The sequence below is a fragment of the Martes martes genome, assembly GCF_963455335.1.
Source record: "Martes martes genome assembly, chromosome: 6".
NCBI lineage: Eukaryota > Metazoa > Chordata > Mammalia > Carnivora > Mustelidae > Martes > Martes martes.
In genome coordinates, this window is record NC_137893.1 from 105,542,007 (window position 1) to 105,558,562 (window position 16,556).

General features: G+C 33.9%; 1 protein-coding gene across 1 annotated transcript in view; it reads right to left on the bottom strand.

The window, feature by feature from the left end:
* The window catches only part of EYS (eyes shut homolog), a gene marked incomplete at both ends in the record, with an annotated part of 1,618,725 nt that overhangs the window by 566,819 nt on the left and 1,035,350 nt on the right, over positions 1-16,556 (bottom strand). Inside the window, one exon of the mRNA XM_080805925.1 lies at positions 15,170-15,320. Within this exon, the coding sequence (XP_080662051.1) occupies positions 15,170-15,320 (151 nt within the window). The remainder of the gene's footprint in view (positions 1-15,169; positions 15,321-16,556) is intronic.

Sequence of the window (16,556 nt, forward strand, 5' to 3'; positions counted from 1 at the left end):
TTATGTCATGAACAAAATGGAACGTGCCTCAAAGACAACATATTCATAAAGTCTTAGCACTAAGAGAGTTCGTTCTTAATTATCAGAAAACTGTTTTTTTCTTACCATGCCATGTAACTAGACACTGCACTTTTTGTCTTTGAAGGAGCTAGTGTAATCACTGATAAAGGCAGTTTTAATAACTTTGGATTATGTAACATTTTACAATTGACTTTATGAACTACTTCATTTTCATCTTTATGGATTATGTTGTAAATTCTCTGAATTCATGCTTCACTTATTTTCCCAAGTCTCAGCCTCCTTAAATTTTACCTTATGATTTTTGTGAGATCATTCACCTGAGGGCTCTGTTCTCTAGCCTTTGGCTAAATTAGCCTTAAGACCTTAAATTTCACTAGAAAACTATCTCCCAAATTAATATCCCCAATGAACTTAAGCCAAAAATTGATTTTATTCCACTTGCTGTTAAGTTACATAGATTATGCTGCAAAATTAAAGAGGGTTTTTAAATTGTATGTATTACTAGAATTCCCTAACTAATATAAACTGGATTAGTTCTTGCTTTACTTTACCCATTGCCCCTTAACCACTTGGAAGGGAACACTGAAGCACTTCAATTTTAATATATCTATTAACACAGGGAAAAAAAGTGAATATAGATATTCATTTATCTCAACTGTCATCTGTTTTCTTCTTTTTTTCAGAGTTTAAGTTACGAACATGAGATGTGTTGTGAGGGTTTAATGATTTGTTAGTTTTCAAATGAAAATTCTTTGAGACCTTTTACAAATAAATGGAAATTTAGGCAGGAACAGAAGGAACACCAGATGGAAGTCTCTCGAGAGGTATCCTCAGAGTATTATATGAAAGTGAGGGGAAATGATCTTAGGTGCGCACACTATAATAGAATTTGCAACTGTGTTAATATCTTAATATAAAGAATACCTGTGTAATCCATACTGAGTAAGTACTTATAAGTAGTATATTACATACACCATTTAGTAATATGTAAAATATAATTAAATACTGTTAAGTAAAAAATAAATATTAAATGTTAATAATAATTATTAAATAGCAATAACATACAATAGTGTATGGCATATAATATATATTATATAAAGTATATATGATATGTAATACATATAACATATAATACATATAATGGTTACTATATAGCATAGAACCACAGCATTTTGAACTGAAATAGACTTTTAAAAATAACGTAATCCAAACTCATCATCTACAGATGGGTAGTTTGAAGCACAGAAATTTCAAGTAATGGTCAACAATGTAAAAACTCATTATTTTTTGGTAGACATGACTGAAAATTAAGTGTCCTTATTTGGTCTGTTATTTTTTCCACAATCCAAGTTGTTTCCTGAAAAAGTATACAGATATGTACGAGATAAATATTTTTTCCTCCATGTAGGTGTCATGCTCTTTGTGGTAAGAGTCTGGCTTGAGTATGAAAGAGCTATGGAGCGTGCTTAATATTTATATGCCTAAGACATGAACTTGTAAATAGAATAAAATTATGTTGATTTGTGGTTGAGATTCCAGTGAATGACCACCTCATGTCAAACTGACTTTGGAAACCATATGGCCCTATCTGCTTTCCTCCTAATTCACATACCTCATCTCTTTTCAAGCTCAATACCAATATTTCTTAAAGCTGAATGTCATACATTTGTTCAATGAAGTTTCATAAGTCTTCAACATTAATTTATAAACAATTCTAGTAAAATATTACTACCTTACATATTTTATGGAAAATACAAAATCAGAGGAGTGATGTCAGCAAGATGTCAAAGTAGGAAGCACCAGTCTCCTTTTTCCCACAAACACACTGACTGAGCAACAATTCACATACCAGTTTCCTTTGTAAGAAATCAGAAACTAATTGAAGGCTCCTTTACCCTGGGAAAAGGTAAAACAAGACCCAATGAAGTCAATAGGGTAACTCTGGACACTCTTGTAGGGACACACGGCCTTCAGCATAGTGTATACAATCAGGAAGAGAAACCTAGCTCCTAGCTCCACCCAGAGGAGGGTAAGGATTGATCTGCATGTCTAATACTCCACATTTCTGAAGGGGTTCCCCAGAGGTTTGGCTTCTGTCTTGTTAGTCTTGGAGCTATGATGGGACAAGCACAGTCTAACATCTATAGGGAGAATGAAGATGGCAGCTTGGGTGGGCAGATGCCATTAATCTGTACTGAGACACACTGTAATCAAACTGTTAAAGACAATTTTGAAAGCAGCAAGAGAATGACATATACAATGGTACCCTCATAAGACTATATAAGTAGATTAATCATCAGAAACCTTGCAGGCTAGAAGGGAGTGGATGACAAGAGGAAACAACAATAACAACAACAAAAAAAAACTGTCAAGCAAGAATACCATATTCAGCAAAACTCTCTGAAGCATTTTCCAGACAAATAAAAGCTGAGGGAGTTCATCACCACTAGATCTACCTTACAAGAAATGCTAATGGTAGTTCTTCAAGTTGAACTGAAAAGACACTTAAGAGCAACACAATAGCATAAGAAACTATGAAACTTGTTGGTAAAGGCAAATATATAAATACATACTGTTACTGCAGTGGTAGTTCATAAAAATAGCTACAAAATCATGTCAAAAGATATTCAATATGAATAAATATAAATTGTGACAACAATAACATAATGTGTGAGAATGGGAGAAATTAGTGTGTAACGACTTTTTTATATGACTGAAGCTGAATTGTTAGCTTAATATAGTGTTGCAGCACTATATTAAGACAGTTTATATAAACCATGAGGTAATCACACATACACACAGAATACACAAACACAAAATATCTATAGAAGTTACATAAAAGAAAAAGAGAAAGGAATCAAAGCATATAATACAAAAAAAATTAACAAAACACAAAAGACAGCAAAAGAGGAAAAGATAGAGAAAGGAACTATAAGACTACCAGAAAACAAAAATGGCAATGGTAAATGCTTCTCTATCAATAATCACTTTGTCAATGGACTGAAATATTCATTCAAAAGACAAAATCAACAACACTGAGTTGGGTTTTTGAAAAGATCAACAAAATTGAAAAACTCTTTGCTAATCTAACAAAGAAGACTCAAATAAGATCAGAAATGAAAGAAGAGAGATTATAACTGATGCCAAAGGAATAAAAATGATCATAAGAGAATACTATTAACAATTATATGCCAACAAACTGGGCAACCTAGAAGAGAGAGATAAGCTCCTAGAAATATACAACCTATCAAGACTAAATCATAAAGAAACAGAAACTCTGAAAGAACAAATAACTAGTAAGAAGACTGAATTAGTAATCAAAAGCCTTCCAAAAAACAAAAAATCCCAGGACAAGGTGTCTTTACTGGTGAATTCTACCAAACACTTAGAGAAGAATTAACATCAATTATCTTCAAACTCTTCCAAAAAATGGAAGAGGAAGGAACATTTCCAAACACATTTTATGAGGCCACCATTACTCTGATATGAAAGCCGGTTATAGACACCACAAGAAAAGCAAACTACCTGCTAATATCCCTGATGAAGATATAAGCAAAATTCAACAAAATATTAACAAACCAAAAAGGATCATACACCACAAACAAGTGTGATTTATCTGTAGCATGTAAGAATGGTTCAACAGACCAAATATCAATTAATCACCGTCACAGAATAAAAGATAAAAATATACAGAATATACAAAGATAAAAGATACAAAATCATACAGTCATCTAAACAGATACAGAAAAAGGATGATAAAATTCAATGTCCTTTCATGATAAAAACACTCAGAAAACTAGGAATAAAAGGAAATTACTTCAACATAATAATGGCCATACTTGACAAGCTCAGAAAGCTAACATCATACTCAATAGTTTAAAACTGAAAGACACTCAACTAAGATCTGGAATAAGACAAGGATGCCTACTCTTGCTACTTCCATTCACGACAGTATGGAGTTTTAGACAGAGAAATAAATAAATAAACAAGCACACACATAGTGAAACACACACACCCCTATATATATGTATGTATGTACATATGTGTATATATATGTATATGTGTATGTAAATGTGTGTGTGCGTGTGTGTGTGTGTGGAAATCAGAACCCTTGTGCACTGCTGGTGGGAATGCAAAATGGTGCAGCTGCTATGGGAAGTATTACAGAGGTTACCTAAAAATTAAAAATGGAACTACCATATGATCTTGCAATCCCACTACTGGGTACTTATTCAAAAGAATTGAAATCAAGATCTTGAAAAGATATTAACTCTCCTATATTCATAGCAGTACTAATCACAAGAACCAAGATATGGAAATAATCTAAATGTCCACTGACAAACCAATAGATAAAGAAAATGTAGTAAATACATAAAACAACACTATTCCGTTTTAAAAAAGGAATTCAATCTTTAAAAAAAAAAAAAAGGAACCTTTTTTTCAGCCTTTAAAAAAAAGGAAATTCTGGGGGCACCTGGGTAGCTCAGTTGGTAAGCAGCTGCCTTTAGCTCAGGTCACGATCCCAGGGTCCAGGGATTGAGCCTCACATTGGGCTCTCCCACTCAGCAGGGAGCCTGCCTCTCCCTCTTGATGCTCCCCCTGCTTGTGCTCTCTCACTCTGTCAAATAAATAAATAAAATATTTAAAAATATAAATAAATAAATAAAGGAAATTCTGTAATAAGTGACAACATGGATGGACTAGAGGACATTATGCTAAGTGAAGGAAGCCAGGCACAGAAAGACAAATACTGAATGATTCCAGTTACATGAGGCAGTATGTCTCCTTATATTCAAATTCTTATATTCAATAAGAATTTCACTGCTGTGTATTCTTAAATAGAAAATTTTGTTGTTTAGCATATGAACATCTTCCACTTTACAGGGGATACAAAAAGGATTTACAATGCAGATTAAAAACCTACTAAACTACCTCCCTGCAGTTGGAATTTCCATGCTTGTTACAATAGGAAGCAAATATCCAGCCAGATTCTCCCCCTTTTGCCAAGGGAAAACACTGGTTCTTAACAGAATGCTAATGATATTCCTTCATACACCATCATGAGCTTAAAAAGAGGTAGTCATTTCTCTTACAAGCTTATCATGATCTCCATGTCAGAAAACCTATTAGATGCTTTTTAGCCCTTATTCTTTATAGATTCAACTTAAGCAGGGTTGAAGAGCTCCTCTTTGCTGAAACTTGCTCTTTTTTGCCTGCTACAATAACAGCTCATTTTCCTGGTTGTGCTCTTAACTCCTCTGCCTTCTTTGTGTTCGGATACTTAACTACCTTCTCACTTTTCTCCATGACTTTGCTCTGGTTCTTCTCTTCTCATTCTCCTCACTCTCCCCCTGAGTTTATCTCATCTGATCACATGTATTTAAATACTACATGCTGAGAATTCCCTAAGTCATGAACACAAGTGTTAACCTTGGTAACTCCTCTCTCTGCAAGCCTCACAGATACCTCAAACTTGAAGTGTCCAATCAATCATCTCATTTCCCCCCAATCTGTTCTCCACAGTTTTCCTCATCTTAGTAATAGGACCCCCATTTTGTTGCTTAAGCCACCAGAAACCCTAGACTCATGCTTGATATCTCCTCCTGACTACTTCTAGATTTATGTGTGCAGACCTGCATGTATTTTTTTCTACATCTGTTAATGAGATGAAATGATTAAGATAAGGTGTACTGTGGTAAATATAAGCCAGTACTCTTGAATAAAAGGAACTATAATTACATATATGGGGAACTTTTCAAAACCAGAAGCAAACACAAATGGAAGAATTCAAGAAGAGATCCTTAAAATGTCAGAAACACAGATTAAGAAAGGATTTGGAGTAGGAACAGACTCAGAGATAGGTCCTCCCAAATTCCTGACAGAGTTTTGCAAGGATATCAAGAAATAGAGACAAAAGTAATAAAGATATGGATCAGAGCAAAAAATGGAAGTGCAGTTGGTAGAGAAAGGAGGAACTGTGGGAGGAGAATCTGTCTTTATGTGGAGAAGAAGCCAGTTTTTGCTGTTCAACTGAGTGAGGCTCAGTCCACAGAGGATTACTGCTTAAGCAAGGCAGGCCCTTGCACGGGAGTAAATTAAAAGTGATTCTTACATGTGCAAGGAATGAGAAATAATTATCATTGGGTTGGTCCTCATCTGATATTTTGTTTATTTGTAGCAAAATGCCATTGATGGCAAAAAAGATAACTAAAAGCCTTAATGGTAGTCCTACAGACTGGCCAAATGGAGAAATGAATGACTTTCTTTTTAATATCAAATGGAAAGAAAATAAAGAAAAGGTGGGGATTAACTGTTTTTTGTTTGTTTTATTTTGTTTTTCAGCATTTACATAACCCAACAGGGTTGAATGTAGTCATCTTTTGAAAATTATTTTCAATAGTGTGTTTCCATTTATTTCTGACTGATTACCTTGTATTCATATAACAAGTATCCTGGAAGAGCTCAAAAAGGTTGACAAGTATCCTCTAAAAGTCTATCAAAATCATAAACAAATACATTGTTTATGTATTACTGAGGTGTCATTTCCTCTTTAAATTTATAATGAACCAAGATAAGTAACATAAGCTATCAAAATATTCTAACAGAAATAGGAATATAGCCAACTGAGGTGATTTTTTTCCTTTGTTCCTCAGAAATCAATCATAACTTCCAAAGGAGAATTCTGTCTTTATGTTAAATTATTAATTTAACAGTAACTTTTTTGGCTAAAAGATTTTTAAAAGCCTGATGACTGATAGGCTTTTATGTAAATGTGAATGGATTTGTAGCAGATTAATTTTTGAATATGTAAATCAATGTTTTAATCATATATAAAGTAGATAATACTTGTTTTACCGAAGTGTTCTTATTTTCTCAAGGAATTCATTTAAAATTTTAATAATTATTTAATTCCTCTATTGTGTTAAAATTAAAAATTAAACTAAAAGTTAAAATGAATATTTAGATTCTTGAATAAATCACTGGTATGAACTGAAAGTTTGTGTCCCCCTAAAATTCATATTAAAATCCTAATTCACAATATGTTGGTATTAGGAGGTGGAGCTTTGGGAGGTGATTAGGTCATAAGGGTAGATCCCTAATGAATGGGATTAGTGCCCTTATAAGAAATTCCAGAGAACTCTCTTATTCCTTCTGCCAATGTGAGGACATAGCAGAAGACAGCTGTCTATGAAAAAGAAAAGGGGCCCTAATCGGACTGCAATCTGTCAGCACTATGATCTTGGACATCCCACACTTCCAAACTATGAAAAATAAATGTTTGTTGTTTAAGTCACCTATTGTTTGGTATTTTTGTCATGGTGGCCCAAATGAATTAAGTCAGTCACTGATTCCTCAAAAATTCCTATCTTATATAAGAGTATATGCTATCATAAATTCTGCTTTTAATATTACTGATTGACTTGAATGTGAAAAAGAAGAACTAATATCTTCACAGAACACATTTTATATTATTAACTTTTGTAGAAAGAAAAAAAAAGTCTAATAATGGATTAATAATAATATATATCTGGATAATCATCTTATTTCCTTTTATACTTAGCAAAGACAATAGTTGGTACCATTCTAACTTGATCTGCATTCGCTAAAGAATTAAGGCTTGGTGTCCTTAAGCATCTTCGACCCAAAAGCAGGAGGACATGCACTAGAAAGTATAAAACAATTAAAGCACTACCAAGGAAAGTGTTTTGCTACCACCAGAGAGGGGGCATTTACTCTTGGACTCTGGAAGTTATCATTTACAGTCCTCAGGGGACACAGAATTTTTCACACTTCAGGCAAAAAATGTAAAGGGCGTAACTGTTTCATTCTCTCCTCCGTACTGAGCTCTGTGTGTTTTTGTTAAAGGAAGCATTAAACAACCTGTAGGCATATACACATTGAATTAGGAGCTCTTATTACATGGAAGGGTTCTGGCCAGTACAAAAAGACATTATTGGAAACTTTGGAGGCAAGAGAGTTAAGTGTAACTTAGCACTTATTGGCTTGAGGACTCAACTATAGTTCTCTTTCTTAGTGTTTAATACGGCAAACCTGTTGTTTTTAATTTTCTGAGTACTGACAACCCACTGTGTTTAAACAGCAACTCTTAATCAGAACACAATAATTAGATAGTTAGAGCCTGCATGATACTTGGATAATTCAAAGGGGCTGTACTGCAGACACAGGTTCACAAAGTTGTTTTTTCTTTGTTTTCTGAGCCATCACATGATTTCCTTTTAAGTATTATAGATATATTTTATATTGTGCTTTTATCAATCAGTACATAGCATATAGTAACTGCCATACACATACACAGTTACTGTGAGGTAGTAACAGTATAAGAAAAGAATAAAATCATAAAATCTTTCCGACTGACTTAACATGTTTCAAATACAGCACATTTAACAAGGAGGGGAAACCTGCTTAGTAGGCAGTCCTTTTAATTTCCAGGTAACTTCACTGGTCTACACCCTGAAATTTCTCTAAATCTGATTTTGACAAATGTCCAGTTCTTCTACATCCCAAAATGAGCACCAAGTTTTTACTCAGATAATCTCTTAATTAATGCCAATCCTTTCTAAAAAGGTTTTGGGAAAAAAAAGTCTTCAGAATATAGTTTACTATGATCTATCTTTGCAACTCTACTCTGACACTCTGTCCTCCCCTAGATAACACCTTTCTCTTTTTATTATTTATTTATTTATCTATTATTTATTATATTAATAATATATTAATATTATGTAATATTAATGATATATATTAATAATAACATTATAATATATAATTAATTAATAATAATATATTAATAATAAATTGTTATACATTATTAATATATGTAATATATTAATAAATTATTAATTATATGTGGATAATACCAATAACACATAATATATTTTATATTATTTGTATATTTATTTATTATTTGTTATTATTATTTATTATTCTCTTTTTATTAACAAGCTTCTAGAAGAAGTAATCAAATATCTGTTGCATTTTCCATTCCATTTATTTCTCCTCAAAAAGTTACAATTTTTTTTCTATTCTTATTGTTCTCCTGAAACTGCTGGTTGACATTTTGTAGTTTTGATGTCAATTGTATACTCCCTTTGGAAATTGTCTTTGTTTTTGTGACAATATTTTTTCCCCTTGTCCCAATACCAATTTTTCTACTCTTTAACCACTTTTGGGGGCCCCTCTTCATTAGCCCACTCCTTGACTGCTGATCCCCAACCATTAACTCTCATTTCATCCCACAAAATCAATCCAACCAGTGATTGTGGCCCCCGCTATCACTCTTATAAAGACTCCATAGCCATATCATCAGGATCACTTAAGAACTCAAGGCTCAAGCTCATATTTCAAATAACTTACTTTATATCACAATGTCCCACCAAACAGAATGATATACAGCAGGAAGATATTGATGCAGTGGATTGATAAATTAGTGGTCATGGCAAACCAGCTGGCAAATATTTGAAAATTGTCTCTGCCCATAATTAATGTAAATGCAAAATGAACTTGCCATCTTCATAAATAATCTTATCCCCGTCTGAAGTAAGACACATAAATTCTCTACTTGCATAAGCCTAACTGGTCATTGAAATTCTAATTTTTCTATTTTTTCCTATAATTATTTATAAGTTCAATAGTTTTTATAGTCATTGTCTCACCCTTATTGTTACAACATGATTTCTTGTTTAATTTTCCTATTAATATTAATATTTATATTTACATTTTATATTCATTAATATTAATCCTAACATTACCAATTCTTATTTTTTTTGAAGATTTTATTTATTTATTTGACACAGAGAGAGAGAGAGAGAGAGATCACAAGTAGGCAGAGAGACAGGCAGAGAGAGAGAGGGGGAAGCAGGCTCCCTGCTGAGCAGAGAGCCTGATGATCCCAGGACACTGAGACCATGACCTGAGCCGAAGGCAGAGGCCTTAACCCACTGAGCCACCCAGGCGCCCCAACATTACCAATTCTTGACTGGCAGTCTAAACCCCTCTAATTCTATAACTTCAGTTGCTATCAAAGAGAAAACTACATCAGATCAGTCCTTGTTCAAATTTCTTACATGGCTTCCATATGTAGCAGTATTAAAATATATATTATTACACATCATATACAGGATCCATTTATGTTCAGGCTCCTGCTCAACTTTTCAACAACAAATTTTCCTCCTGCTCAGTTTACACCACACTCCATGCCTCCGAAATAATGAGTTATTTCTATTCAAACTCCCCCTCTCCTAGGTCTTTCCATTACCTAAGCCTATGTGTGTGATGTTCCATGGGGCCCAGAATGATAGTCTCCATATTATTTACCTTGTAGACACCCGATCTTATTCCCCCAGAGAGATTAAGAGGCTTCCTTTTCTATTTTTCTGTATTGTCCCTGCATATTTTCATATTTCTATTAGACTAAATACCCAACTTTATAGAAACATTTCTGTATCTTCTCAATAGAATATTAGCTCCTTGAGTTTTGAGAACTTGCATTTAATTAATGTATACCCGCAAAAATTAAATTCTATATGAAAACTCATCCTTTCCTTGGTAAATATATATAAAGCTGTGAAGAAACCAATTTAAATATAAATGACTAAAGTTTAATTTATGTAAGTTTTTGAAATCCTATCATCCACTCTTTAATTGATCATACATTTACCAGATGTTTATCAAGCACCTACTATGTGACAGAAACTGTCCTTGCCTTTGCTAGGCAAGGCAAAACAGACATTGCTACTCTTACAGAGCTTATGGGCTTATCTAGGAAAAAGTCAGTGAAGTACATTACCATAGAAAAAGTCACAAAAGTTTAATGGAGTAAAGCTGAATTTAATATAATATCTGCATGCTTAGAGACAGAATTCCCTTCATTTCATTAAAAGCATTTATGTCACATCAACTATGCAAGTGACTTTTGTTCTTTATGTATATCTGCTTTGAAAATTTTTAGCCTACATTAAATAGAGTCATAACATTTATAATGTTGTGAAATTTATACCCAATTTATAATACTTGTGGGGCTTTGAAATAAGAGCATTTCAGATTTCTAATAATAAAAACAGTATGTTCAAATATGTAAAGTACAATGATAAATATAGTAAAAGATTCATAAATGTAATAAGCTATTGATACAATTAACAAGCAACCTTAAATTTTTAAAGTAATTCTCTGTAATAACATAAAATGGAGTCAATAATCAATAGCATTTAAGTCAGTATGCAAGCTCTTACCTAAAAATATAGGTTCATAATGAAGACAATAAGCTAATTATCTAAATGGAAATTTAGAGACTGCATTGGCATATGCATAAAACTCTGTAGAGAACGTTTTTACATTTTAGTAACCCTATATGAAGTGGAGACTAGGAATGGTCTTCCATTTCTATTTCTCAAATCAGATTTGTAGTATGTTTTTAACCCAATCCACTCATAAATCCGTGAAATCACTAGCATAGGAGTGAACAAAAGTCCATAAATGTACAGCTATTAGATGGAAAAACAGCCTGATACCAGAGCAATTCTGTGTAATGAGAACAATAAACTTTTTGAAGTCACATATGTTGGTAGAATTGCTTAAAATTTCTTTTTACTTTTGCATGATATTTTATTTTTTATTTTTATTTTTTTATTGTTATGTTCAATTAGCCAGTATATAGTACATCATTAGCTTTTGATGCGGTGTTCAATGATTCATTAGATGTGTATAACACCCAGTGCTTATGACCCTATGTGCTCTCCTTAATACCCATCCCCTGGCTACCCCATCCCCCCCACCCCCCTCCCTTCTGTAACCCTTAGTTTGGTTCCCGGAGTCCAGAGTCTCTCATGGTTTGTCTCCCTCCCTGATTTCTTCCATTCAGTTTTCCCTCCCTTCTCCTGTGATCCTCCATGTTATTTCTTATATCCACATATCAGTGAAACCATATGATAACTGTCTTTCTCTGCTTGACTTATTTCACTTAGCATAATCCCCTCCAGTTCCACCTGTGTCGATGCAAATGGTAGGTATTCATCTTTTCTGATGGTTGAGTAATATTCCATTGTATATATGAATCACATCTTCTTTATCCATTCATCTGCTGAAGGGCCTCTCAGCTCCTTCACAGTTTGGCTACAGTAGACATTGCTACTATGAACACTGGGGTGCATGTGGTCCTTCTTTTCACTACACCTTTATCTTTGGGGTAAATACCTAGTAGTGCAATTGCTGGGTCATAGGGTAGCTCTATTTTTAGCATCTTAAGGAACCTCCATACTGTTTTCAAGAGTGGCTGTACCAGCTTGCATTCCCACCAACAGTGTAAGAGGGTTCCCCTTTCTCCAGATCCTCACCAACACTTATTGTTTCCTGTCTTGTTAATTTTGGCCATTCTAACTGGTGTAAGGTAGGACCTCATTATAGTTTGATCTCTATTTCCCTGATGGCTAGTGATGTTGAACATTTTTATATGTGTCTGTTAGGCATTTGTACGTCTTCTTTGAAGAAGTATTTGTTCATGTCTTCTGCCCATTTATTGACTGGATTATTTGTTTTTTTGGGTGTTGAGTCTGAGAAGTTCCTTTTTTTTTTTTTTTTTTAAGACTGATTAATTGATTGATTGATTTGACAGAGAGACAGAAAGAGAGAGTACAAGCAGGCAGAGCAGTAGGCAGAGAGAGAGGGAGAAGTAGACTTCCCAATGAGCAGGGAGACCGATGCAGGGCTCGATCCCAGGACTCTGGGATCATGACCTGAGCCAAAGGCAGCCAGTTAACCAACTGAGCCATCCAGGTACCCTGAGAAATTCTTTATAGACCTTGGATACCAGCCTTCTATTTGTAATGTCATTTGCAAATAACTTCTCTCATTCTGTTGGTTGCTTCTTAGGTTTGTTGACTGTTTCCTTTGCTGTGCAAAAGCTTTTTATCTTGATGAAGTCCCAAATATTTATTTTTGCTTTTGTTTCCCTTGCTTTTAGAGACGTGTCTTGAAAGAGGTTGCTGTGGTCAGTGTCAACGAAGTTACTGCCTATTTCTCCTCTAGGATTTTGATGGATTCCTGTCTCACATTTAGGTCCTTCACCAACTTTGAATTTATCTTTGTGTATGGTGTAAGAGTATGGTCCAGTTTCATTCTTCTGCATATGTCTGTCCAATTTTCCCAGCACCATTTATTGAAGAGAGACTGTCTTTTTCCATTGGATATTCTTTCCTGATTTGTCGAAGATTAGTTGACCAGAGAGTTAAGGGTCCATTTCTGGGGTCTCTATTCTGTTCCACTATGTGTCTGTTTTTTTTGCCAATACCATGCTGTCTTGATGATAGCAGCTTTGTAATATAGCTTGAAGTCAGGCATTGTGATGCCCCCAGCTTTGGTTTTCTTTTTCAATAATCCCCTGGTGATTCAAGGTCTTTTCTGGTTTCATAAAATTTTAGGTTTGTTATAGCTCTGTGAAAAATGTCGATGGTATTTTGAAAGGGATTGCATTGAAAGTGTAGATTGCTCTCAACAGCAGAGACATTTTCACTGTTTATTCTTCCAATCCATGGGCATGGATGTTTTTCCATCTCTTTGTGTGTTCTTTAATTTCTTTCATAAGTGTTTTGTGGTTTCTAGAGTATAAATCCTTTACCTCTTTAGTAAGGTTTATTTCTAGGTATGTTATGGTTTTTGGTGCTATTGTGAACAGAATTGATTCCTTAATTTCTCTTTCTTCAGTCACATTGTTTAGTGTATAGAAATCCAACTGATTTCTGCATATTGATTTTGTATCCTGCCACGTCGCTGAATTGCTGTGTGAGTTCTAGTAATGTGGGGTGGAGTCTTTCGTGTTTTCCACATGAAGTATCATGTCATCTTCAAAGAGAAAATTTGACTTTTTCTTTGCCAATTTGAATGCCTTTTATTTCTTTCTGTTGTCTAATTACTAAGGTTAGGACTTCTAGTACTATGTTGAACAACAGTGGTGAGACTGGGCATCCCTGTCATGTTCTTGACCTTAAGGGAAAAGCTCTCAGTTTTTTCCCATTGAGAATGATATTCGTTCTGGGATTTTCATAGATGGCTTTTATGATATTGAGGTATGTTCCTTATATTTTGAAGAGCTTTAATCAGGAAAGGATTATGTATTCTGTCAAATGCTTTTTATGCATCAGTTGAGAGGATCATATGGTTCTTGTCTCTTTTCTTTTGTTAATGTGATCACATTGATTGACGTGAGAATATTGAACCACCCTTGCATCCCAGGAATAAACCCCACCTGGTCATCGTGAAAAATCTTTTTAATGTATTGTTGGATACTATTGGCTAGCATCTTGTTGAGTATTTTGGCATCCAGGTCCATCAGGAATATTGGTCTGTAATTCTCTTTCTTGATGGGGTCCTTGTCTGGTTTGGGGATCACTATAATGCTGGCCTCACAGAATGAGTTTGGAAGTTTTTCTTCCATTTCTATTTTTTTTGGAACAGCTTCAGTAGTATAGGTATGATTTCTTCTTTAAATGTTTGGTAGAATTCCCCTGGGAAGCCATCTGGCCTTAGACTCTTGTTTTTTGGGAGGTTTCTGATTACCCTTTCAATTTCATTACTTGGTATTGGTCTAGTCAGATTGTCTATTTCTTCCTGTTTCAGTCTTGGTAGTTTCTTCTGAAACCATGAAAATAGCTCCACTAACTGGGGAACTTTCCTAAAGTTCTCCAATTTTTGTTTTTCATAAAATGACATTTTGTATATTAAATATCTATATCTATATATACCAATATATATTTTTTATAGTTTTCTTTTTTTTTTTTTAAGATTTTTGCTTATTTATTTATTTGATAGACAGAGATCACAAGTAGGCAGAGAGGCAGGCAGAGAGAGAGAGAGGAGGAAGCAGGCTCCCCGCCGAGCAGAGAGCCCGATGTGGGGCTCGATCCCAGGACCTTGGGATCATGACCTGAGCCGAAAGCAGAGGCTTTAACCCACTGAGCCACCCAGGCGCCCCTATACCAATATATTTTTAAGTAAACTCCACATCCAGTGTGGAGCCCAATGCAGAACTTGAACTCAAAACCCTGAGGTCATGATCTGAGCTGAGATCAAAAGTGCGATGCTTAACTAACTGAGCCACTCAGGCACCCCACAATGTATTTTAAAATATCAACAGAAATACCTGATTTGCACCATGAAGATATGGAAATCCACCAATAAAGAGAGATCCTGATTCTGGCAAGGGTTTTCCAGATACGTGATTGACAGATTCACTTGCCTTTATAGTCCTCCCTAGAATAGTCAATTCAGCTCTACATGGATCAAATTCTTGCCTGCAACCATTTAGGAAAAAAAGTTATGGTTTTAGCATGTGTTGTATAAACATTTGTCTGACCAATTAATTAAGCTATTAACAAAAGAAGAAAGATTTAAGTAAATAGATTATCTCAGCATAAAAACAACAAAGCCAGAAGTAGATTAATCTGTTCTAAATTAGAAACACTTAATGTTTTAAGTACATAAATACAAAGTTAAATTTTGACAGGCAAAACAAATCATGGCAATCACTTAATGAAATAAATAAATCCTGATAATAAACAGATCATTCTCATCATGACTAAAATGACATTAGAGTGTAAAATTCTACTTCAGTTTTTTAACATTGTTAAATTTTCTGTGAGTGAAAAATACTGTAAAGAATCAGGTTTAAATATGGTTATCCTGCATACAATATACCTTTGCCTATAGGAGTGTGTGTGTGTGTGTATGTTTCTAGGTTTTATTGGTCCATTATTTCCACCCCTGCATCAATATCACACTGCCTGAAATACTGATACTTTTTATTGAATCCAGATATTTGTAGTATAAATCCTCTTACTTTGTTAGCTTTTTGAATGATTATCAAATACCATTTTTCCTTTTTTTCTCTTTGCTGTGATGAATTATGTATGTTCACTATTTTTTGAATGTTTGAATGCATTCCTGAAATAAGTCTACTTGGTCATAAAATATGTTGATTTTATATGACACAGGTTTCACTTTTCTATATTTTAAAGAATATATATGTTAAACAGAGTGCCCTCAAACTTCCTGGCTTGTACTGCTCTTATAAAATTTTGGTGTCAAGATTATGCTGTCCTTATATTATTTCAAATGTAATATTATATCTACCTCTCAATATGTTGTAGAATTCACTAATATAGTCACCTGGACTTGGAGTTTTCTTTGAGGAAGGTATTAAATATGGATGCAATGCACTTCATCAATGCAGTTACCTATGTATAAAAAAAAAACCTATGTATTAAAAAAAACAAAATTTAATAAAATGGACATGATAATACATATCCATTTTATTAAATTTTGTTTTTTTCTTGAAACATTTTCACTTAATCTTCATTTTCAAAATTATTGGCATAAAATGCTTTTATTTATCAAAAATATTTGCTTAAAATAAAATCATGCCAAATATTATTGCCAATAAAATATAATTGGTGTTGTGATATTGGCCATTTGTAGCTTTTCTCATTTTATTTGTTTTGCAGATTAGTCTTGGTAGGGAGTAGCAAATT